Source organism: Scyliorhinus torazame, chromosome 3 (genome assembly GCF_047496885.1).
Source record: "Scyliorhinus torazame isolate Kashiwa2021f chromosome 3, sScyTor2.1, whole genome shotgun sequence".
NCBI classification, from domain to species: domain Eukaryota; kingdom Metazoa; phylum Chordata; class Chondrichthyes; order Carcharhiniformes; family Scyliorhinidae; genus Scyliorhinus; species Scyliorhinus torazame.
This window is the reverse complement of record NC_092709.1, coordinates 221,673,073-221,696,757: the sequence shown is the minus strand read 5'-3', so window position 1 is coordinate 221,696,757 and position 23,685 is coordinate 221,673,073. Positions and strand designations below refer to the sequence as shown.

The 23,685-nt window shown below is 50.4% G+C and overlaps 1 protein-coding gene across 3 annotated transcripts in view; it reads right to left on the bottom strand.

Moving 5' to 3' along the window:
- The window catches only part of LOC140408951 (melatonin receptor type 1A), a 136,100-nt gene that overhangs the window by 10,689 nt on the left and 101,726 nt on the right, over positions 1–23,685 (bottom strand). The window contains exon 1 of one of the 3 annotated variants that reach the window (XM_072496902.1): positions 7,571–7,801. The exons of the other annotated variants lie outside the window; for them this stretch is intronic. Within the exon in view, the coding sequence (XP_072353003.1) occupies positions 7,571–7,637 (67 nt within the window). The 5' untranslated portion in view covers positions 7,638–7,801. Of the gene's footprint in view, positions 1–7,570; positions 7,802–23,685 lie in introns of those variants that run through there. 3 annotated transcript variants of the gene reach the window in all.

Here is a 23,685-nt window from a genome sequence, read left to right as displayed (position 1 = left end):
TCCATGATGTTGATTGATGTGTTAGCGTCCTTAACCAGACCCCAGGTCATCGGGGGAGTTCCAGTTAGGGACCAGTAATGTTTTGTTTAAAGGAGATAAAGTTTGAGTTTCAAGATGCTTACTAAGTGAATAAAGCCACACGATTCCATGAGCAGGATTCTCCGTCCCGTCGCACCAGTTTTCTGGTTTCCCATTGCAGGCAGCCCCACACCGTCGGGAAATCCCCAGGCATGGGTGCGCTGCCAGCGTAACGGAGAATTCCGATAGCGGAGAATTCCGCCCCATGTGTTTGGAACAAACAAAATAAACTTTACCAGGCCAGAAAGATAAAACAATTTAGAATATCTACAATATCTAAACAATTTCAGATCACCGGCTGTGCCAAGCAGAATTGCATTGTTCCAAAGGGTTACCATTGCCATAGCGACCCTCATTAGGGAGCCATCCACCTTCAGCTGCCTTCTCAGATCTTCAGGGCGTCTCCCGTGCTCAATTCACTGAACGCCTGCTCCCTGCAATTCTTTTTTAAATTTGTAACCTATTTGTCTGCTCCTTTCTTTTAACTTAACAGGACCTATTTTTGTCCCCTGTCTTTTATACATTCGCTGAGGCTTCCTTTGGCGGCCTATCCCTGTCTCCCCTCGCTGGTTTTGGACCATCTCCTTGTCGCCCTCCTGCCTCCCTCCCCCTGGGACACTTACTTATCAATGGCACCCTGTATCACATCACTTGATATGCAATTTTCATACACTCCTCTTTATTTCTTCTCTGCAGGCATGCAGGGCAAATCCTCGGTCTAAAGAACCTTAAAAGTTAATACTACGCATGTGCAGCAAGTTCCCAGCCGAGCATGAACAAGAGACCTGAGGCACGATTTAACTGAAAATAAATCTATGTCCATTTTGGGCGGGTTAAGCGGAGTGTTTCTCGGAGGCTGCAGTGTTGAGAATCACCAGACTATTCAACAGCACTTTGCCGTCTTTTCAGGCCTCATGAGTTTATCTCTGCCGACGCCACACTTAGAGTCATTTCATACTGGCGAGCCCAGCAGAAAAGGCTTCTCGTTGATCGCGGCACCATTTTGTCTGGCTGCCCCAATCTCCACACCCCCCCCCCCCCTCCATTTTCGACACCACATCCCCACAAAACCTCAGGGAGGCCTGCAGGAACACACCCACACACACCCTCCACCTGGTAAGCCACCTCCCCTGGGCCTGATCACTGGCAGTGCCAACTAAACCACAGCTGACAAAGAGCTCCTCTTTTCTCTGCATCAAGAAACAGCCCTTTTAGTGCCATTAGGGAAAGTACTTTGGTCTGCTGACAGTCTTCTTACAATCTTTTAAGAGTTTTAAGTGCTTGAAAAATATAGATGACGTAGCTTACACTGTGAGACTCACTTACTGGACTTTATATAAGTTTTCAGCTTTCAGCCAGGACAGGCTGAATATAGGAACATAAAAACAGAGTAGGCCATTTGGCCCCACGAGCCTACTCCAAATTCATTTACTCAAAAGAAATTATTCAAACTCAGTATTGAAAGCTTCAATTCTCCCCAGATCCCCAACATTTTGGGGGAAAGCATTCCAGATTGATGCTCTTTATGTGGAGAGATGGCGACTGATTTCCTGGATATTGCCATGGTAAAGACAGCAAAATTCTCTCTCATTATGCCACTGAAACTGATGGTAACTTCTGGACCTGGATTGATAGGCAGGGACAGGAAAACACAAGCTGTGCTAATGCCATCGCCTTCTGTTCGGCAGGTATGAGAGCCCTGAGGTCAGGACACCCCCTCCTGACTTCTCTCGCTCCCTTCTGTTATGGGCCGTCTTTTCCGAGGCGACATGTATATGGAGGCAAGTTGCAAGAGGAGTCTGTAGCTGATCATAGAATCGGCATGTGTTTGCAAGGCACCTGGCCAAAGAGGACAATATAGGTGTTGGGGTTTGATGCAGGATGGGGTGTGAGGGAGATGGGGCAGGTGGGTTTTAATTAGCCTCTGTAGGAGTGAGGGTGTGATGTAAGGAGTGAGGGACAGCAGTGATGCCAGGGGAACAAAGGTGGTGGCTCATCCGAGCTGCCCTAAGGAGGTCATTCATCTTGCGGCACTGCATGCCAGTCCACCTGGTGAGGCTCACCACGCTGAGTGCCTCGAGCACCTCTACCCAAGTCCGGTTGATGACTGTGGGCGGTTGCCTCCTACCCACCCTGGGGATGTGGGTGCACCGCCTCTCCTCCATCACATCCAACATTCTATCGAGTTCCGCATCCACGAAGCGTGGTACTGCTCTTCGTGGAGCCATCTACTTGACAGGAATAAGAGTGACTGGCGAGTGGAGTGCTAATAAGCAGCTCCAGCTTGTCAAGATCTGCAGCTCCAATTCTGATGCCAGCGAATCCGACTCCGATGGGAGTGAGAATTACTGTAGATGTACGTGGGCAGAGTGCTGGCCCATTAGTATGTCCTGAATTGCTCCACAAATAACACCCCCAACAGTAACACGAAACGCACACAATTCAGTCCCGGTGTCAACACTTACGGCAGGTGGGATTCTCCATCCAGCGATGCCGGATTGCGATCAGCAGAGAATTGTTCGTCAGCCGAAAATCAAGGTTGGCGTAGGCGCCCACCAGAGGACCATGCTACAGTGCCAAGAGAGTGGGGTGTGAAAGTGTTACATGCCCCCCGCCAGCATGGGCATGCAAAACGTACAGTAGCATTCAGTAACATATCCTTAACGGGCCAGGCCTGGTAGTCTCCAGCCTCCCGCGATGCTCTGCCTCCGCCAGGCAGAATTGATGGGGGCCACCTTTCCACCTCACCCCCCCCCCAGGAACCTTTAGTTGGTGCAGTGCAGAAGGCAGAATGTCTGGGGGAACGGCCGGGGTGGGAGGGGGAAGGCGAGGGGGAGACGTGCAGGGGTAGGGGCTGCAGTGCAGGCCAGGGCCACCGTGTAGCCCACTGACCTGGATGGATACAGAGGTTCTCACTATGCTCACACGTCTGCCCTTCACCCCCTGCAGATACTGAATGATTGGCATCAGCTTGGCTGCAGCGGCCCTTGCAAACACAATGAGGTTGCACGAATAGGATTTGCTGGCGTAGGACTTTGCAGAACAGGAGCCTGCCCCAGAAGAGCAGTGGCCAGCAGGTGAAGCTGGAGCGCTGGCATCCTACAGGCCGAGAAGGAGGCGGGAAGGGGGTGCTGCCTCAAGCGGCGTGTATATCGGCAGCACCTATCCTTCGGGGACCTGCCAAACCGAGCATGTCGCCGACGACTACTGCTGAGCAGAGAGACCGTGCAGTATCACTGGGATGATGGCGCACCTGGAACCGCGAGGTGTGGGGGAGGACACCTGTTCCCGATGGCCAACAAGATGTTCGTTGCCCTGAAGTTTTATGATGTGGAGATGCCGGCGTTGGACTGGAGTGAGCACAGTACGAAGTCTTACAACACCAGGTTAAAGTCCAACAGGTTTGTTTCGATGTCACTAGCTTTCGGAGCGCTGCTCCTTCCTCAGGTGAATGAAGAGGTCTGTTCCAGAAACACATATATAGACAAATTCAAAGATGCCAAACAATGCTAGGAATGCGAGCATTAGCAGGTGATTAAATCTTTACAGATCCAGAGATGGGGTAACCCCAGGTTAAAGAGGTGTGAATTGTACCAAGCCAGGACAGTTGGTAGGATTTCGCAGGCCAGATGGTGGGGGATGAATGTAATGCGACATGAATCCCAGGTCCCGGTTGAGGCCGCACTCATGTGTGCGGAACTTGGCTATAAGTTTCTGCTCGGCGATTCTGCGTTGTCGCGGGTCCTGAAGGCCGCCTTGGAGAACGGTTACCCGGGGATCAGAGGCTGAATGCCCTTGACTGCTGAAGTGTTCCCCGACTGGAAGGGAACATTCCTGCCTGGTGATTGTTGCGCGATGTCCGTTCATTCGTTGTCGCAGCGTCTGCATGGTCTCGCCAATGTACCATGCTTCGGGACATCCTTTCCTGCAGCGTATGAGGTAGAGAACGTTGGCCGAGTCGCACGAGTATGTACCGCGTATGTAACACATTAAAGAAGCTATCCCCTATGGACAAGCGCTCCGTATACACAGGATCTGATCAGACGAATTGGAGCGTAACAGACATCTACAGACGTTGAAAGATGCCCTCGTACGAACGGGATATGGCACTCGACTCATCGATCGACAGTTCCAACGCGCCACAGCGAAAAACCGGACCGACCTCCTCAGAAGACAAACATGGGACACATCCGACAGAATACCCTTCGTCGTCCAGTACTTCCCCGGAGCGGAGAAACTACGTCATCTTCTTCACAGCCTTCAACACGTCATTGATGATGATGAACATCTTGCCAAGGTCATCCCCACACCCCCACTACTTGCCTTCAAACAACCGCGCAACCTCAAACGAACCATTGTTTGCAGCAAACTACCCAGTCTTCAGAACAGTGACCTCGGCACCACACAACCCTGTCATGGCAATCTCTGCAAGACGTGCCAGATCATCGACATGGATACCACTATTACACGTGAGAACACCACCCACCAGGTACGCGGTACATACTCGTGCGACTCGGCCAACGTTGTCTACCTCATACGCTGCAGGAAAGGATGTCCCGAAGCATGGTACATTGGCGAGACCATGCAGACGCTGCGACAACGAATGAACGGACATCGCGCAACAATCACCAGGCAGGAATGTTCCCTTCCAGTCGGGGAACACTTCAGCAGTCAAGGGCATTCAGCCTCTGATCTCCGGGTAAGCGTTCTCCAAGGCGGCCTTCAGGACCCGCGACAACGCAGAATCGCCGAGCAGAAACTTATAGCCAAGTTCCGCACACATGAGTGCGGCCTCAACCGGGACCTGGGATTCATGTCGCATTACATTCATCCCCCACCATCTGGCCTGTGAAATCCTACCAACTGTCCTGGCTTGGTACAATTCACACCTCTTTAACCTGGGGTTACCCCATCTCTGGATCTGTAAAGATTTAATCACCTGCTAATGCTCGCATTCCTAGCATTGTTTGGCATCTTTGAATTTGTCTATATATGTGTTTCTGGAACAGACCTCTGCATTCACCTGAGGAAGGAGCAGCGCTCCGAAAGCTAGTGACATCGAAACAAACCTGTTGGACTTTAACCTGGTGTTGTAAGACTTCGTACTGAAGTTTTATACCACAGAGTCCTTCCAGGTGCCAAGTAGGGACCTGTCCAGGATCTCACAGATATCCGTTCACAGGTGCATCCGCGCTGTCACTGCTGCCCTATATGCCCGGGCAGCACAATATATCAACTTCAATTTGGACCGAGCCCGCCAGATTGCCCAGGCAGCGAGATTCGCCGGCATCACAGGAATGCCCCAGGTCCCCGCGGGTCATCAACAGGACAAAAGTCCTACAGGCACTGGCACATGAGAGTGTGCTCTTCATCAATAGGAAGGGCTTCCACTTGATGAATGTGCAGTTGGTGTGTGACCACCAGATGCACATCATGAACGTCTGCGCCCGGTTTCCAGTGCGTACGATGCTTTAGTCCTGGCACACTCATCGGTGCCCGGCACCTTCGAGGCCTTTTGGGCAGACCCAGACTGACATGGAGTACCATTACAATGAAACCCATGCAGCAACCAGGGGCGGTATACTGATGGTGCAGTTCAGGTGCCTGAACCGCTCTGGTGGAACATACCAGTATAGCACTAGGGGGACTCCCACATCATGTTAGCCTGCTGCGCCCTCGACAACATCGTGCGGCAGAGGCGGGGCATGTTGGAGGAGGGGGATCAAGAACGGCATGCCTCTTCCGATGAGGAGAATGTGGAGGAGGACCAGGATGGGCAGGACATGGGCCCCTGCCAGGCACAGGAGGCCGCACGACATGTGTGTCTGGGCTGTCATGCATGGGGCAACCTGATTACCTTCAGATTCGCCGACTAGGGAGTCTGGCCACCGGCAGCTCAACCATCCCGTCCCACCCCTATGTAACCCCCCACATGGCCACCCACCCCATTCCCCCTTCCTGCACTCGATCCCCACTACTCCAGCACCTCCATCCGCCCTCCGGGTTTCCCACCAGCTTCACCACAGGGTGCTGGTAGTTGGTTGGCAGTATTGGTGGGTCTGGTCCATGGGATGGGGGATGATGATGATGATACGCTCCACAATAAGCACTGGTGCGTTGCATTGTTAGACAGAGTCTGACTCCTGCCCCGGTATCACATTCGACTGTCTGCTTGGGTGATCACTGCATGCGTCCTAGTCATTCCATCACACAGGGCCACAGACCTGCAGGGGAGGCAGGGATGGGGATGGGGTCCGGGGTGTGGGAGGGTGCTTGGTCAAAGGGATGGTGAGCAGTGATGGGTCACTCACTGGGTAGGCGATACCACATAGCGCCCCCACATCTCCGGCCTGGTCCACCGCCGCCTCTGGGGGTGACTCTGGGGGAAGTCCCAACTGTCCTGGGGTACTTGGCCCATGCCGTCCTCCAACACCCGCAACCCACATCACTGGCCTACCACACTCTACCCCCCAACCCCACACGGTACATCCTCTTCATCAAGCCGAGCCCATCCCTCACACCCTTCAGATAGAGGACCGAGGCAGTTCAGAACATCAGTGAAAAGGTTTTTATTTGTGACAGTGCTATGTACAATAATCGTGCCCTAGCCCCTAACATTACCGTATGTGCAGCAGCCGTGCAGCTTAATTGGTGTCTACCTTTCTAATCTTGCATGTCCTAATGCATTGTCTAGGTAGGTCCCCAGACAGTGCATCATCCCACTGCAGTTCCTGCCCTGCGACCTGGGTCCCCTTTGGCAGCCATCCTCTGGAGCAACTGGGCTTGGATGGCCCGGCAATCTTCTGGATGTCACAGGTGGCATGGTGCCACCCCGATCTGCCTGATGCCTATTGGATGCGCCAGGGACAAGTGGGGGATGGGGGGGATTCAGACTCCCTGCGGGGGCCCGGGCACCATCATCTCCTCCTTTCTCAAGGTGCATGAAAATGAATGAAATGAAAATCGCTTATTGTCACAAGTAGGCTTCAAATGAAGTTACTGTGAAAAGCCCCTAGTCGCCACATTCCGGCGCCTGTTCGGGGAGGCTGTTACGGGAATCGAACCGTGCTGCTGGCCTGCCTTGGTCTGCTTTCAAAGCCAGCGATTTAGCCCTGTGCTAAACAGCCCTGGTGGTCCTTGGGCTATTCCTTGGGGTTACAGCTGGGGCAAGGGACCCCGGATGGTCCCAACTCACCATCAGGTCAGTTGCGGTGTTGTTGCTGGGGGCAAGGAACCCAGGACAGGTGTGTCATGTCAGGAGGTGACCATGGAAGGCACAAGAAAAGATGCATGGTGAGATCATGGGTACGCATGGTGTGGGGGAGAGGGGTGACTCACGTGCCATAGGGACATCGGGTTGCTGAGTTACTGGGATAGGGTGGAGGTGTGGGCTTAATTAGGGTGCCCTTTCCAAAGGCCAGTGCTAACCCGATGGGCCAAATGGCCTTCTTCTGCACTGTAAATTCTATGATTCTATAACATTGGGGCTCACCTGGTTGTCCCATGGCGACCTCCACCTCAATGACTGCCGACACTCCCATTAAGCTGACCAGGTCCATTGCCGTCTGCTCCACATCCTGCTCTGTGTCCAGCCCATCCTGAAGAGGTTGTGGAATGCCTTTCTGCCCTGCTGTCCGGTCCTCACGAGGGGCCCACGGTGCTCATAGCTTCTGCCGCCTGCGCCCAGGCCCAGTTGACGGCAGTCTCCTTCCCACCCAGAGGATCAGGGTGTCCCACTTCTCCTCCACAATGTCCAGCAGTATCTCGAGCTCTGTATCCGCAAACCTTGGGGCTGCTCTCCGGTGTACCATCTTCTTGGCTGAAACGAGAGTTTGGAGCGGAGTGCTTATATGCAGCTGCAGCTTGTCAGGCTCTCAAGTGCCGTTCCTGGCCCCAGCAAATCACACACTGGTGTACGTTAGAATTGCACTACTTCCACATGGTGCGAGTGCTGGCCTATTAGCATGTCCCTGACAGTCACACCCCCATCAGGACCGTGGAACACTCGCCATTCAGCCTGCCAAACGGAGAAGTTCACCTGCTGGCTTTTCAATTTAAAGACAAATTGCCTGTCAATCGATGGGAGCAGATGCTTAGATTTTTTAACTTTTAAAAGCAAGTTTTTTTTTCCCCAAATTCAGAGCTGTCTGACATTTAAATTCTCAAACAAATGTGACAGAGGTTTCACCAACACCTGCTGCTACATTTTTGTCCGTTGTGGCACTTTCTCTGATAGATAAAGTATTACAACAATCTTTATAATAATCCTTTTGTCACAAGTAGGCTTACATTAACACTGCAATGAAATTACTGTGAAAATCCCCTAGTCGCCACATTCCGGCACCTGTTCAGGTACACTGAGGGAGAATCCAGAATGTCCAATTCACCTAACAGCACGTCTTTCGGGACTTGTGGGAGGAAACCGGAGCACCTGGAGGAAACCCACGCAGACACAGGGAGAACGTGCAGACTCCACACAGACAGTGACCCAAGCCAGGGGAAATCGGACCTTGGACCCTGTGAAGTCATAGTGCTAACCAGTGTGCCACCATGCTGTCCCAGTATTGTCACACATGTCAACTTTTTCATCACAGTGGTCAATGTAATGGTCAGCTTGCCTTTGCAGGATATTAAAATATATTTACATTACAATTCAACATTTTACAGCGACATTTGATCATGTGAAAACATTTAAGTTTCCTTTTAGAATGTCTCCGATTCCTTTCAGACTTCCTCCAGTTTTCACAAGCCCTCTAATGAGGCACATTTTATTTTAAGGTTTACAAAAGCTGCAGCAGCACACAAAAATGGTGTGCAGGGAGAAATACAGTCTTTCTGTGTTCCGAACAATGGGCAAGCCAACATGGAGGAAGTTCATAAGACAGAGGAGCAGAATTAGGCATTCGGCCCATCGAGTCTGCTCCGCCATTCAATCATGGCTGATATTTTTCTCATCCCCATTCTCCTGCCTTCTCCCCATAACCCCTGATCCCCTTATTGATCAAAAACTTATCTACCTCTGACTTAAAGACACTCAGTGATTTGGCCTCCACAGCCTGCTGCGGCAAAGAGTGCCACAGATTTTATAAAGTTATACCTTGTTGAATAAGTTATAATTGGGTTTTTAAACAGTGAATTAACTTTATAATTGCTGCTAAATCAGCCATGAATAGCTAATTTTAAATTTGTAGAATGTCAAAGTTCTCCAATATTAAAAAAAATTAAGATTTTTTTCTCTTTATTTTCCCTCTACTTTGGCTTCTATCTTAATCCATTCAGAATCATTGATGTCATGCACCAGGTGCTCCACGACATCAATGATTATGAATGGATTAAGATAGAATCCACCTGATGTGCAGGGGAGGGGCCACATGGGATGAGCTGGTGCTGTTGGCTGGAGGACCTGCGGAAGTCTGAACATGTGGTCATTGGGAGGGATAGGTCAGTCTGTATGGTAATAACAACAACAGCATTGCTGTGCAAGTGCTATTTAAATGCTTCTCGACCTTGTTAGCGGGGAGCTGGCAGATCGGCTGGCATGCCTTCATTCGCGGCGTGAAAGCAGTTGGGCGTCGTTAAGTGGAAAAACTAACATTGTATTGCATACATTATAAATAATGGAATGACATGCAACATGTAATAGTTCATTGGCAAAACTATCAAATCCAGAAAATTGGAAAAAATATGGGTCGGGTTCTTCAGCCGTGCCCGCCCGACAACCGGAAATTCCCGCCCGAGGTCAACGGACCTCTACATAGACCCCGTCCCTTCCACAGTGATCTCGCGGTGGGTGCGGCCGAAGAATTCAGCCACATAACTAATGCTCCTGAAATTTCTGCACTTATTTTAATATCTTGCTGCAGAAGCCCTCAGCATATAAAATAGTCATTTACTTTTTTAGAAATCATGGGCTGGATTCGCCACACCCCAACGCCGAAAGCGCGGCCGGGGCGGAGAATCCAGTTTGACGCAGAAATTGGGACCAGCGGTGGTTTGCCGATTCTCCGGGCACCGAAAAGCGGCGTCACCCGGGAGTACGCTGCGCCGCATGGGGCCATTGCCAGAGGCCCGCTCTTACATCCTCCGCCCCCGACCAGCCGAAGTCCGGATGGTGTGGATCTAACCTGGTCCAGCCGGTCGGGATACTAGCATGGTCGCATGGCGGCTGCCGTCCTGGTCGGGGGCGGGCGGATCGGAAGCCGGGGGGGGGGTGTGGGGGGACCTTATATGCGGCCGGGGAATGTCCGTGCGGGGGTTGAGGGTCGGGCGTGTGGCCGATCGGGGAGTCTCCTTTGTGGGTCTACCTCCGCGGTCTGAGTCCGCCATGCAAAAGCTGCAAGATTTACTCCGGGCCCTGCTAACCCCCTGCAGGGCCGGGGATTTGTGTCCCATTAATCCAGGATTTTCAATAGTAAAACTCCAGTTTTGACACCGTGTGGGGCATAGTCCTAATAATGGAGAATCCAGTCCCATGTATCTGATATATTACAGCATATTTCCTATTTCTGGGGCCTAAAATTGCGACAAGTCACTTAACTCCAACAGATTAAGGTGAAACCCCTATTCACTAGTTTTCTGTCCCAAAATCCAAGAACCCAAATTGTCAAATATGACTTGGCCATTGTCAAACTCCATTTATCAAGTCCCTATGATGTTGATTTAAACATATTAAAATGAGAGATGATCTAGCCCCAGAATTTCCCCTACTTAGTACACAATTATATAAAGCGCTGCATTCCCTGCAGTTATTCCACTTGCTGTTTGTACATAATGCTATATGGTTGTTCTTCTGCTTTTGTTTGTTTATATGAAAATGACTTGAATAAAATATTTCGAAAAAAACTTTGAACCCTTCTCGTGACAGTGTTTCCTCGTCTATCACTGTGGCTTGGATAACGAGCAGCCCAATACCAACCCTGTTGCAGTAAGTTATGGTGGGGCAAGGATGGGCAAGCCACATGCTGGATTTCAAATCTTCAAAGCTGCCAGTGGGAGGTGTGTTCACTCCAGCAATGGTGTTTTTCAGCCAAAAGGCTGCAGGCTTAGGAATGCCAGACTTGAACTTCCTACAATGGGAGTTTCTCAGAGCATGTATAGCATTGCGTGTAGGAATAACTTTGAGGAGCAGAAAGAGAGTTGATGCACTATTTAATGAATGAAACAGCAAGTGGAATTCCCGTACCGGCTTCCCCGAACAGACGCTGGAATGTGGCGACTAGGGGCTTTTCACAGTAACTTCACTGAAACCCACTTGTGACAATAAGCGATTATTATTATTATTATTAAGGTATGACAGACATTACAGCTCTCCCTAAATTATGTCTGGATAAGTAGGTCCAGTGAAGATTTTAGTGAGCAGATATTAGAAATCTGTGCTTCACCGAGTACGAAGCTATGCCAGGGCAACTGTGAAGGTCTTCACTGCAATTAGGTAACAACAGGAGATTGTAATATTGTTAAGGTTGCATTATGGGCATATATTTATCATGTGACTGATACACTTTACAGGAGACCTGAGCAATTTATATCACTTGAAGTTTCTGCTGCTGCTGTTCTTTTAATTGATGAGGATTTAGAGGCTGGCCTCATTGAAATTGCAACCTCTTCTTAGCTTCTGTTTTGAAGTTCTTTAGTTTTCCAGATTACACGCTCTGCTCAAAGGCGTTTGAGTAATATGAGACACATCACACAGGAGCCATTTATTACAGCAACTCAACAGTCAGCTCATTGAGACAAAACACTCAAATGCTGGGTTTTCTAACGCAGTTATGTTTTAAACTGTCTCTTTTAATTCAAGGTAAAATGGAGTTGTTTGGGGAGGATAATGGGAAGTCCAATGCGATCAGCCTGGAGACAAACCTATGAGACCTCTGCCTAAATCCGGAGACAGAAATTCAAATTAAAACTTATTCAAAGTCAAGTACAAGTTTTAACAGCTTGAAACAAAGCAGGAGGCAGTGGGAATTCCATTTCATTATGCTCAAAGGGTTCAGTGAAGGTTACATTGTCTGAAAGGAAACAGGCAGATTCAGTGTGGTGAAGCAAGACAAGGAATACTTTTAGAATCAAGAGGAACTTTTGACTTTAATTATGACTTTTACTATTCTGCGCAAAGTACGGTATACTTTAAAAACGTGGCAGGGGGTTTTCAGTTGTGTTAAGAAGTAAATTGGGAATAACTTTCTGTAGTTTAGTGTATTAGTTGCAAACTGTGTAATATTTTGTCCAAGTTGATTTTAGTGGACATGTTTTGGCAGGTCCATTAGCTGCGGGAGCAAATCCTCTTCTGGCTGTTATACCAGGGGAGTAACTCTCTTCCATTGGAGACCCATCTATGCACTCATCAAGAGCCTCACACATCCGGACAGGCTGGACTCCCAAGCCTTTCACCAGGTTGGTGGCCCTGGTCAAGGAGCGCCTTAAGCCACAGCCTCCAATAATGATCCATCGGTATCGGTTCCACACAGCCTCTCAGACCCAAGGAGAATCAAATAGTCACTTTTTGGCACGCTTGAGGATGCTGGTCACCGCATGAAAATTCGGGGCTGCGCTCTCCGAATCCTTGTGGGACCAGTTCGTTTGTGGGCAACTCCTTACGGAGGCCGACTTAACCCTCCAGGTGGACATCGCAATGCCCTGAGAGAGCGCGGAGCACGGGGTCCAAGAGATGCAAGGCCTGGAGGGACTGAAACTCGGCCGCTGGAAGCTCCACTCCCGGACTCGGACAACGCGAGCTGCTTCGAAGTGAGAGCATTGCTATGGTGTGCCTACATGTGACTGGGAAGATTTCCCCCAAAATAGAATGCCCAGAGGACAGCCGCGGGCCGGGGGCTGGCCGCCAGAAACAGGGCCGGGACACCAGGAGGGCCCAATTTCCCGCCAGAACCCCAGGCGTCTCTGACCACTTGGAGGATGTGCATTCTATGTGGAGGACCAGGAGGAAGAGGGCCAGCAATTACACTGCGTCACTGCCCCAGGGTCACGCCCATCCAAATTGTGTTAAAAGTGAATGGTCAGCCCATTGACATGGAGCTCGATACCGGAGCAGCAGTCTCAGTGATCAACTGCCGGAAGTTCAATGTTATCAAGTCCAGTCTCCAAACCTTGGAACTTCAGGACACACGTGCCCGATTTGTAATGTACACTGGAGAGGAAACTATCCACATGACTGTGGCACACAGGGACCATTTGGCATATTTACCTTTGGTGGTAGTTCATGGAGGAGGACCCAGTTCACTGAGCCGTGATTGACTGTGCCACCTAAAATTGGATTGGCAACACGGCTGTTGCATGTACCCTCATGGCCCGGAAAAAGTGTTGGTAAAATTTCCAGGCGTATTTGGGGAGGGCCTCGGGATGATAAAGGGTGCACAGCCAGGATCAAAGACATGCAGCCCCGTTATTTCCGCACCCGCCCGGTGCCATACGTACACGCTGAGACCGAAGGTCGATGTCGAGCTGGATCGTCTGGAACGCTTGGGGATCATCCGTCACGTCCATTTTGCCAATTGGGCTGGGCCCCTGGTCCAGGTGCTAAAACCCAATGGCCCAGACTGCTCCCACTACTGTCACTCTGTTACTGGCCTTATTGTTGTCACTCAGTTTGCCAGCCGGCCCAGACTGCTCCCACTGTCACTCTGTCACTGTCTTTGCTGTTGTCTCTAAGTTACCTAGCCAGCCCAGATTGCTCCAACCACTGTCACTCTCTCAGTGTCCTTGCTGTTAACATTTGTGCAGACTACAAAATGATGGAACATTACCCAGTCCTGTGCATTGAAGAACTGTCCGCAAATCTCAGTGGTGTTACCACATTCATGAAGCACGACATGAGCCATGCATACCTGCAGCTGATATTGGACACGGACTCTCAGAAGTATGTGATGGTAAACACCTACAGATACACCCGACTGCCTTTTGAGGTTTCACCGGACTGTGCGATTTTCCAACGGGTGATGGAAAACATCCTGCAGGGCCTAATCAGGGTGGCTGTATACCTAAACGATGTGCTCATCACTGGGGCCTCGGAAAAGGAACATTTGGAGAACGTGTCCGAAGTTCTCTGGTGTTTTGAACAGTCCGGCCTCCGCCTCCGCAGGGACAAGTGCATTCTTAACACCCCTGAGGTCACCCCGTGCGATACCGGGTCGACAGGAAGGGGTTTCACCTGTGGAAAGTCAAGGGCCGGGATTCTCCGATCGCCGACGCCAGAATCGCGTTCAGTGATCGGCCGGAGAATCCCTGTTTATGCCGGAATTAGAAGCGCTGCCATTTTCTGCGATGCTCCGCCCCCTCAAAAACGGCGTATTCAGAAAGTACGCCACCTGCCGTATGGATGGCCTCAGGAAATCACCTGAGGCCCACCCCCGATGCTCCACCCCCGATGGGCTGAGGCCCCGATGGCATGGGACACGTGTGCTCACACCGCTCTGGAACCTCGCGTGGTGGCTACAGACTGAATCCAGCGCCGCCACAGTCAAGGCGGGGAGCCGTTCCGCAGGCAAGGGGGGGCTTTGGCAGGGGCTGGAGGCACGGTGGGGGGGGGGGGGGGGGGGTGGTCTGGGGGTGGCGAGGCTGGCTACGGGGGGGGGGGGGCTGTTTTAGGCAGACCAGGTCCGCACACCACCGGCGCCATGTTGCATGGCGCGGCCGCCGCAGGGGCCCATTCCCCTAGGCGAAATCGGAATCTTGCCGTAGTGTGATGAGAAACCAATTATCACCACTTAAGCCCCATTCCCATACAATTAACGGGAGCTACCTTTTATCTAACGGCCTCCCGTCATTCAGTGGCCTCTCCAGCAAGTGCTCATGCTGGTGCCGATTAGCACTCCTTTTGAAAAATATGAACCTGGTGGAAGGGCTTCTGTGGGGAGCTTCGGAGGTGAGTAACCATGTTTGCTCACAGGCAAAGAGCCTGGAAGCACTGGACTCCACCTGATGTCCATCAGCAGCTGTGTGGTGCTCACCAGATTGTGCTCCAGAAGCCTGTCCACTAACATTTCCCACCGAGGTGTGTGGTGTATCTACACTGGTGGAAGGTGGGGATGACATCTGTGCTGCAACTAAAACAGTTGCATCCTCGGAGCTCTACTCTGAGGTGTTCCTCTCAGGGTCAGAAGAGGGGGCCGCCTGGGATGGGCCGTGCCGTTGGCAGCTGGACCTGCAGCAGAATAATAATAACCTTTATTGTCATAACCTTTAATATAGGCTTACATTAACACTGCAATGAAGTGACTGCTGTCGCCACCTCATTCCAGGCAGCACTGGCTGCCTTGTGGCTCACCCTGTCGGACCCTGGGGGGGGGGGGGGGAGGGGGGGGGGCATCCTCCCTGGCCTCCACCGCGTCCAGGAGTCTGCCCAGGTCAGCATCCCTGAAACTTGGGGCTGGTCTCCTTGGCGCCATTGTTGTCAGCTGGCTGGGATTGGCTGAGCAAGTGCAGCCTCAGTGCTGCTCGACCTTGTTAGCGGTGGGCATGCAAGCGCAGTCCCGGTGAATCAGCTGACGGACCGGCATTCGGGGCGAGAAGCCCGTGAGGCCTCGTTAAGTGGACTAATTAACATTGAATAGCGTTGCCGGCGTTGCTGCGCCGAATGCCGGGAAATTAGCGACAATTCTTGTTCGTTAGCACACTTCGACATTTTTCCAGAGAATCAAGCCCATAGAGTCCCAAATGGAGAATCCAGCCCCTGGTGTTGTTTCTTACCGCAGCTTTCTTAAAGATGATTTTCCTTTGTTTTGATGTACTTGTTAGAAAGAATAAGTGTTGTTTCTAACAGGAGTAGTTCTTCTGTTGGGCTTCCCTTTGTTCTGAAATCCTTCCTAGCAGGACCACCTACTCTCTCTGAGTGTTTATTTCCATAGTGGTGTTATGGGCCAGGGTTTCAAAAACTCCAAAGTATATCATGGAGTTCACCTGACCTACAACTGTTTATTGATTTTGGTTATGATGAGCACAGGAGCCTGCCTTTCGGGGGATATTGAACAGAGTTCTTAGATGCTTATAATCAAAGAAACAAGCTTTATTGTACGAATTTAGTAACATTTGTATAAACACACACAGTAAGAATTATTATCAACTACAAACATAAAGACCCTATACAGCTACAATAATCTATGTATAACCCTTACTAAATTCCCCTTAACTGTTCCAATTCAATAACAAAAGCCAAGTAAAACCAGCAAACCCTTTTTCAAAGGTATGGCCCAGCACACAGCATTCTCATTGGTATAAGACTTGTCATTGATACTCTGTTCCCCTTTTCAAACAGCAGGTTTGAGTTCCTTCCAGAAAGTAATTATCTCTTTTAAGTTATCAAGTAGTCTGGAAACAGCTTTTAAAATGAAGATGGAGAGACACTTTTTCAACCTGTGCAGTTCAAAACCAGTTCAAAACTCAAAGCGAAAGTAAAAACCCACAGAGCCACAGCCTAGCTCCAACCACACAACGACTTCACTGAAGCCGTGTGATAAGATAAAAACATGTTGGATACTTTTCGTACCCCTCACTCTCCCTCAGCAGTCACAACGCCGGTTTCACGATTTTTAAATGCACAAGTGAACCGCGCCGATGGGAACTCGGCCCATCGGAGGAGGAGAATCGCGGAGGTCCCTGAAAATGATAAAAAAGGTCATGATATGGAAGCGATGTTTACTATGTGCGCGTTCTGGACCGCATTGACAGCACTGTTGAGGTGATGGCGAATTGCGATTTAGTGTCAAATTGGCTTCCGCCACGATTTTGGTGTCAGAACCTATTCTCCGCCCAATTGCGTTTCCTGATTTTAGTGTCAGCCAACAGAGAATCCTGCCCCTCACTTTTAAATGTTTTATAGATATCATAGAACATAGAGCATAGAACATACAGAAGGAGTCCATTCGGTCCATCGAGTCTGCACCGACCCATTCAAGCCTTCACTTCCACCCTATCCCCGAAACCAAATAACCCCTTGTGGTAGTCTGTGTTAGGAGGATTACGGTACCTAGTAATGCCGGAATACCATTGGTGGAGAATGTACTTATTCCCATTGGATAAGCTTGTATGTTAGCTCCACCCTGCAAGGCGGGGTATAAGAGCCCGTGCCGCCCCAGCAGCTTTCTTCTGTACCTGCGCTGCTGGGGGAAATATCTAGCGTATTAAAGCCTTCGATTGTCTCAAATCTCGTTTCTGAGGTTATTGATTGTGCATCAATTTAATACGCTAGATTTAAAAGAATGGAGCTCCGAATCAAGCCGGAGTGTCTGCAACTCAGCCCCCACGCGGCAAACTCAGCGGCAACCTTCAAGTACTGGCTGGCGTGTTTCAACGGATATCTCGGAACAGCCGAAAACATACCCACGGGAGAACAGAAACTACAAGTCCTGCACTCGAGGGTGAGCCAAGCAATCTACACCCTCATCGAGGATGCAGACGATTTTGATGCAGCAATGGAGCTGCTGAAAGGGCATTATATTCGCCCTGTAAACCAGGACTATGCCCGACATCTGCTAGCGACGAGGCAACAAATCCCTGGGGAATCGCTGGAAGAATTCTGCCGTGCGCTCCTGGTGTTGGGGAGAAACTGCAGCTGCCCGCAAGTTTCGGCGTGCGACCACACAGAACTTTTGATCCGAGACGCTTTTGTTGCAGGTATGCTGTCCTCCCAAATCCGCCAGCGATTACAGGAGAAAGACACACTAGGCCTCAAGGAGGCATGGGCCCTTGCCGGCTCCTTGGATGTGGCCTCCCGAAACGCCTGCGCTTACGTCCCCAACCGCGCGGCAGCCCCCTGGGCAGCGTGGAACCCCCCCCCCCGCGCCGACCCCAAGGCATCTCCCATCCCCCCACAAGCTTGTGCTGCAAGACGGCCTGGCAACCCCGGGGGGCACCGCTGCTATTTTTGCGGGCAAGCCAAGCACCCCCGACAGTGCTGTCCAGTCCGTTCATCCACTTGTGAGGGATGCGGTAAAAAGGGCCACTTCATGGCGGTATGCCAGGCCCGGGCGGTCGCTGCGGTCTTGGTGTCGTTAGGTTAGGTTAACCTCTCCACGGTCCCCGTGCATCCAGTGGGCATCGCCATCTTCCTCCTCCAGGGTACCGTGGACGCCACGTGTGATTGATGGGCGCCGCCATTTTGTGCACCCCCAGCCATGTGCGACCAATGGGCGCCGCCATCTGGGATGGACCCCCAGGACCCCAGCTTGGCTGACCACACACCGCCCGAAGAAAACATTCAACTGCTGCCACGAGTAGCCTCGGTGACCCTGCACCAGTCTCGGCCCCGAATACTATGACAACGGTGCTTATCGATCGGCATGAAACGTCCTGCCTAATCGACTCTGGGAGCACGGAGAGCTTCATACACCCCGACACAGTAAGACGCTGTTCTCTCCCCGTCCACCCCTTGATCAGAAAATCTCCAAGGCCTCCGGATCTCACTCAGTAGAGATCAAGGGGTTTTGTGTAGCTAACCTCACAGTCCAAGGAAGGGAGTTCAAAAACTACCGACTCTACGTCCTTCCCCACCTCTGCGCAGCCACGCTCCTTGGGTCGGATTTTCAGTGCAACCTCTGAAGTCTAACTTTCAAATTCGGCAGCCCTATACCCCCCCTCACTGTCTGCAGCCTTGCGACCCTCAAGGTCGATCCGCCCTCCCTGTTTGCGAACCTCACACCGGATTGCAAACCTGTCGCCACCAGGAGCAGATGGTATCGTGCCCAGGACCGGATCTTTATTAGGTCAGAGGTCCAACGGTTACAGAAGGACGGTGTCATTGAGGCTAGCAACAGCCCCTGGAGAGCTCAAGTAGTGGTTGGAAAGACCGGGGAGAAGCATAGGATGGTCATCGACTACAGTCAGACGATCAACAGGTTTACGCAGCTGGACGCGTACCCTCTGCCCTGCATATCCGACCTGGTCAACAGGATCGCGCATTACAAGGTCTTCTCCACGGTGGATCTTAAGTCCGCCTACCACCAGCTCCCCATCCACACTATTGACCGCAAATACATTGCTTTGAAGCAGATGGGCGGCTCTACCACTTCTTAAGGGTTCCCTTCGCTGTCACGAATGGGGTCTCGGTCTTCCAACGAGAGATGGACCGAATAGTTGACCCGTACGGTTTACAGGCCACATTCCCGTACCTCGATAATGTCACCATCTGCGGCCATGACCAGTAGGACCACGACACCAACCTCCGAAAATTCCTCCAAACCACAAAAATCCTTAACCTAACGTATAACAAGGATAAATGCGTGTTTAGCACCGACCGCCTAGCCATCCTCGGCTACGTAGTGCGTAATGGAGTGATAGGCCCCGACCCTGAACACATGCGCCCCTTTATGGAGTTCCCCCTCCCGTACTGCTCCATGGCCCTGAAGCGCTGCCTAGGTTTTTTTTCCTACCATGCCCAGTGGGTCCCCAACTATGCGGACAAGGCCCGTCCACTGATCCAATGCACAGTTTTTCCCCTGTCGATAGACGCCCGCCAGGCCTTCAGCCGCATCAAAGCAGACATTGCAAAGGCCACGATGCACGCCATGGACAAGTCCCTCCCCTTCCAGGACGAGAGCGACGTGTCCGACGTAGCTCTGGCGGCCACCCTCAACCAAGTGGGCCGACCCGTGGCCTTCTTCTCACGCACCCTCCACGCCTCCGAAATCCACCATTCCTCAGTCAAAAAGGAGGCCCAGGCCATAGTAGAAGCTGTGCGACATTGGAGGCATTACCTGGGCGGCAGGAGATTCACTCTCCTCACTGACCAACGGTCGGTTGCTGTCATGTTCGATAATGCACAGCGGGGCAAGATAAAAAACAAGATTTTACAGTGGAGGATCGAACTCTCCACCTACAACTATGAGATCTTGTATCGTCCGGGGAAGCTAAACGAGCCTCCTGAAGCCCTATCCCACGGCACATGTGCCAACGCACAAGTGGACCGCCTCCGAGCCCTCCACGAGAACCTCTGCCACCCGGGAGTCACTCGATTTTTCTCCTTCATCAAGACCCGCAACCTGCCCTACTGCATCAAGGAGGTCAGGACAGCCACCAGGAATTGCCAAATCTGCGCGGAGTGCAAGCCGCACTTCTACAGGCCAGAGAAGGCGCACCTGATAAAGGCTTCCCGTCCCTTTGAACGCCTCAGTATGGATTTCAAAGTCCCCCTCCCCTCCACCGACCGCAACACGTACTTCCTGAATGTGATTGACGAGTACTCCCGGTTCCCATTCGCCATCCTCTGCCACGACATGACCACAACCACCTTCATAAAAGCCCTCCATAGTATCTTTACGCTGTTCGGTTTCCCCGCCTACATACACAGTGATGGGGTGTCCTCCTTTATGAGCGACGAACTATGTCAATTCCTGCTCAGCAAGGGCATTGCCTCGAGCAGGACGGCCAATTACAACCCCGGGGGAAACGGACAGGTAGAGAGGGAGAATGGAACGGTCTGGAAGACTGTCCTACCGACCCTGCGGTCCAGGAATCTCCCAGTCTCCCGCTGGCAGGAAGTCCTCCAGGATGCCCTCCACTCCATCCGGTCACTGCTTTGTACCACGACCAACCAAACACCTCACGAACGTCTCCTTGTCTTCCCCAGGAAGTCCTCCTCTGGGACCTCGCTCCCAACCTGGCTGGCAGCTCCTGGACCCGTCCTGCTCCGAAAACACGTGCGGGCGCACAAATCGGACCCATTGGTCGAGAGGGTCCATCTCCTCCACGCTAACCCTCAGTACGCCTACATGGCATACCCCGATGGCCGACAGGATACGGTCTCCCGACGGGACCTGGTGCCCGCTGGATCCCCACACACACCCCCGCCACCAGTCCCACCCTCCCTGACTCCGGCGCACCCCACAGCCGCCCCCTTCTCAGGTGGATCGGTTCTTCCACCGGCCCCGTCTAGGCCCTGCCCACCAGCGCACCCCACAGCCACCCCCTTCCCAGGTCAGTCGGCCCTTCCACCAGCCACGTCTAGGGGTGATGAAGCTGCCACAGAAGCCGAAACCACGCTCCCGGAGTCACAGACGCCCCAACCTCCACCGCCATCATCACCAAAGCTACGACGATTGCAGAGGACGACCAGGGCCCCGATCGACTAATTGCTTCCTTTTGAAATGTACATTACTGTTGTAAATAGTTAAGAGTTGTAAAGAGGCAAAACGTTGTATGAAGGCAATATGGTACCCTCATAACTGTAACGTCTACCACTTTTACCATGTTGTAATACGAAGCCACCACCCCTGCTGGACTCTTTTTTAACAAGAGGGTGAATGTGGTAGTCTGTGTTAGGAGGATTACGGTACCTAGTAATGCCGGAACACAATTGGTGGAGAATGTACTTGTTCCCATTGGATAAGCCTGTATGTTAGCTCTGCCCTGCAAGGCGGGGTATAAGAGCTTGTGCCGCCCCAGCAGCTTTCTTCTGTACCTGTGCTGCTGGGGGAAACGTCTTGCGTATTAAAGCCTTCAATTGTCTCCAATCTCGTTTCTGAGGTTATTGATTGCGCATCACCCCTCCTAACTTTTTGGGTCACTAAGGGCAATTCATCATGGCCAATCCACCTAACCTGCACGTATTTGGACTGTGGGAGGAAACTGGAGCACCCGGAGGAAACCCACACAGAAACGGGGAGAATGTGCAGACTCCGCACAGACAGTGACCCAGCAGGGAATCGAACCATGCTGCCCGTTACAATGAGGAAGTTAGCAAAAATGAAAAGATAGAAACTCCTCAGATTCGTAAAAAGTACTGACTGGAGGATTAATATGATTCAAAGAGACCAACATTGTTACTTTGTCATATGTGAGAGCTTGTAAAAGCTTACTGTCGAAAATTTAAAAAGCAAGATGGTACCATTTGTAGGATTGCAGAATGTCCCTGCAGAAAATGCTGTACCAGTGGGTGGAACTTGTGACAAACCAATAGTTTTGGAATGTATTTACTGTTGGAGTAGACCAGATCATAGACAATTAAAGAATCAATTTGGGGAAGTGACCCCATTGTTATCACATAAAACAGGCAAGTTGATTGTTATTCTTCCAGTTACGGGGTCAGCTCAATGGCCAATGTCATCAGGCGATGGGAACTTACCTCCAGAAAATTTGCTAAATAAAAATATATGATGGAAATTGTTTACCTGCCCTGCTGAAGGGGGTTAATTTAAAATGTAGTTTAATTGTGAGGATTCGACCTGTGCCCTGTTAACGGTTTTTACTTAATATTAAGAAATGACTCTGTTTGGAATAAGTTGCTTTCTACAGTTGGTTCAGAAAAGCCTGGTGACGCTGTTAAAACTGAAAATGTAAAAGAGGAATTAGGTGACATATATATATATATATATAAAATCCATGACTGTCAGTAATCCTGCTGTCGAAATTACTATTTCAATTAAATCTATTTCCAAACAGTCAGATGCTCGTACTGCTCATGTTAAAAGGAAGGTGGAGCACTTCATTGACAACAAAGGGTTGAATAGCAGTTGGCGACAAATTAAACTTGTCTGAATTAAACATACAGGCAGAACCTGAATAAGAGGCGACAAAACAGATGGAACAGCACTCAAAACTAACAATCAAACAAAGGAAAGCACTGCTTTGAAACAAAATGGCTCTGCTGCAACTAATACTGATACCATGGAGCTGCAAGGAAGGATACGTGTGCTTGAGTGTAAATTAAAACTTCAGAATGACAAAGCTGGCACTCTTGCTAGAAAATAACGTGAGAGGATTGGTAGTGAATGGGAAGATGAGTAACAAAAATAAGTTCATGAAATTTGTGAACTGACTAAAAAGGAGTATCAAGATTTTATGTCTGATCATTAACATAACCTTAACAAGTTTTTACAGCAGCTAAATTTAATTTAACTTGATAGAAAGATGAACTGTTTACATGGAAGGAAACAGTGTAAAACTTGCATCACCTGGAAAAAAACACTGAAGGTTTAAATCATGGGAACGAATTTAAAGGTAAAAGTGAATGAAGACAATTAGGATTTGAGGCTGTTTGAGACCTTCCTTACAGACTTAAATATTAAAGTGTCTACAGGCATGGAAGAGAATGGAGATCAGGAGTTAAGACCTGAATGCCATGGTTTCAAAGATTGTTAATGGGCCAACACCCTGATGACAATGTTGTTCTTGGCAAAATTAATCGGGCCAACCCATATATACGATTTTCTAACCAAGGACATGGAATAGCAATAAAATGATAAAGGACCTCTTCTGTAACAGGGATTAGAAAGTGAAACCATCATTAGTTAAGTGAACTCTCATTTGCGAAGAGCTGGACCTCGAAGAACTCACAAAGCTGAACTTTAAATTCATACTGTCACGTACAGTTGGTTGTTGTGGGGTCGAGCATTATAATGTTGCCAAGACAAAATGTTTAATTGTGAAACATGACAGAAGGGGAAAGATATTCCTTGTACTATATGCAGTAAATTACTTATTAAAATATTTACAATGTTATATTTTAATAATGTTGCAGAAAAATCATTGCTACAAAAATAATTTTTCATTTATATGGGGGAGTTGTTACAAATGCGAGACTTTATAACTTGGTTAGGTTTTAAACTGTCTTCAGGTGGCACCCAGCGTGACACCCTGCCTGGAGGGCAAGCCCCTGGGGGG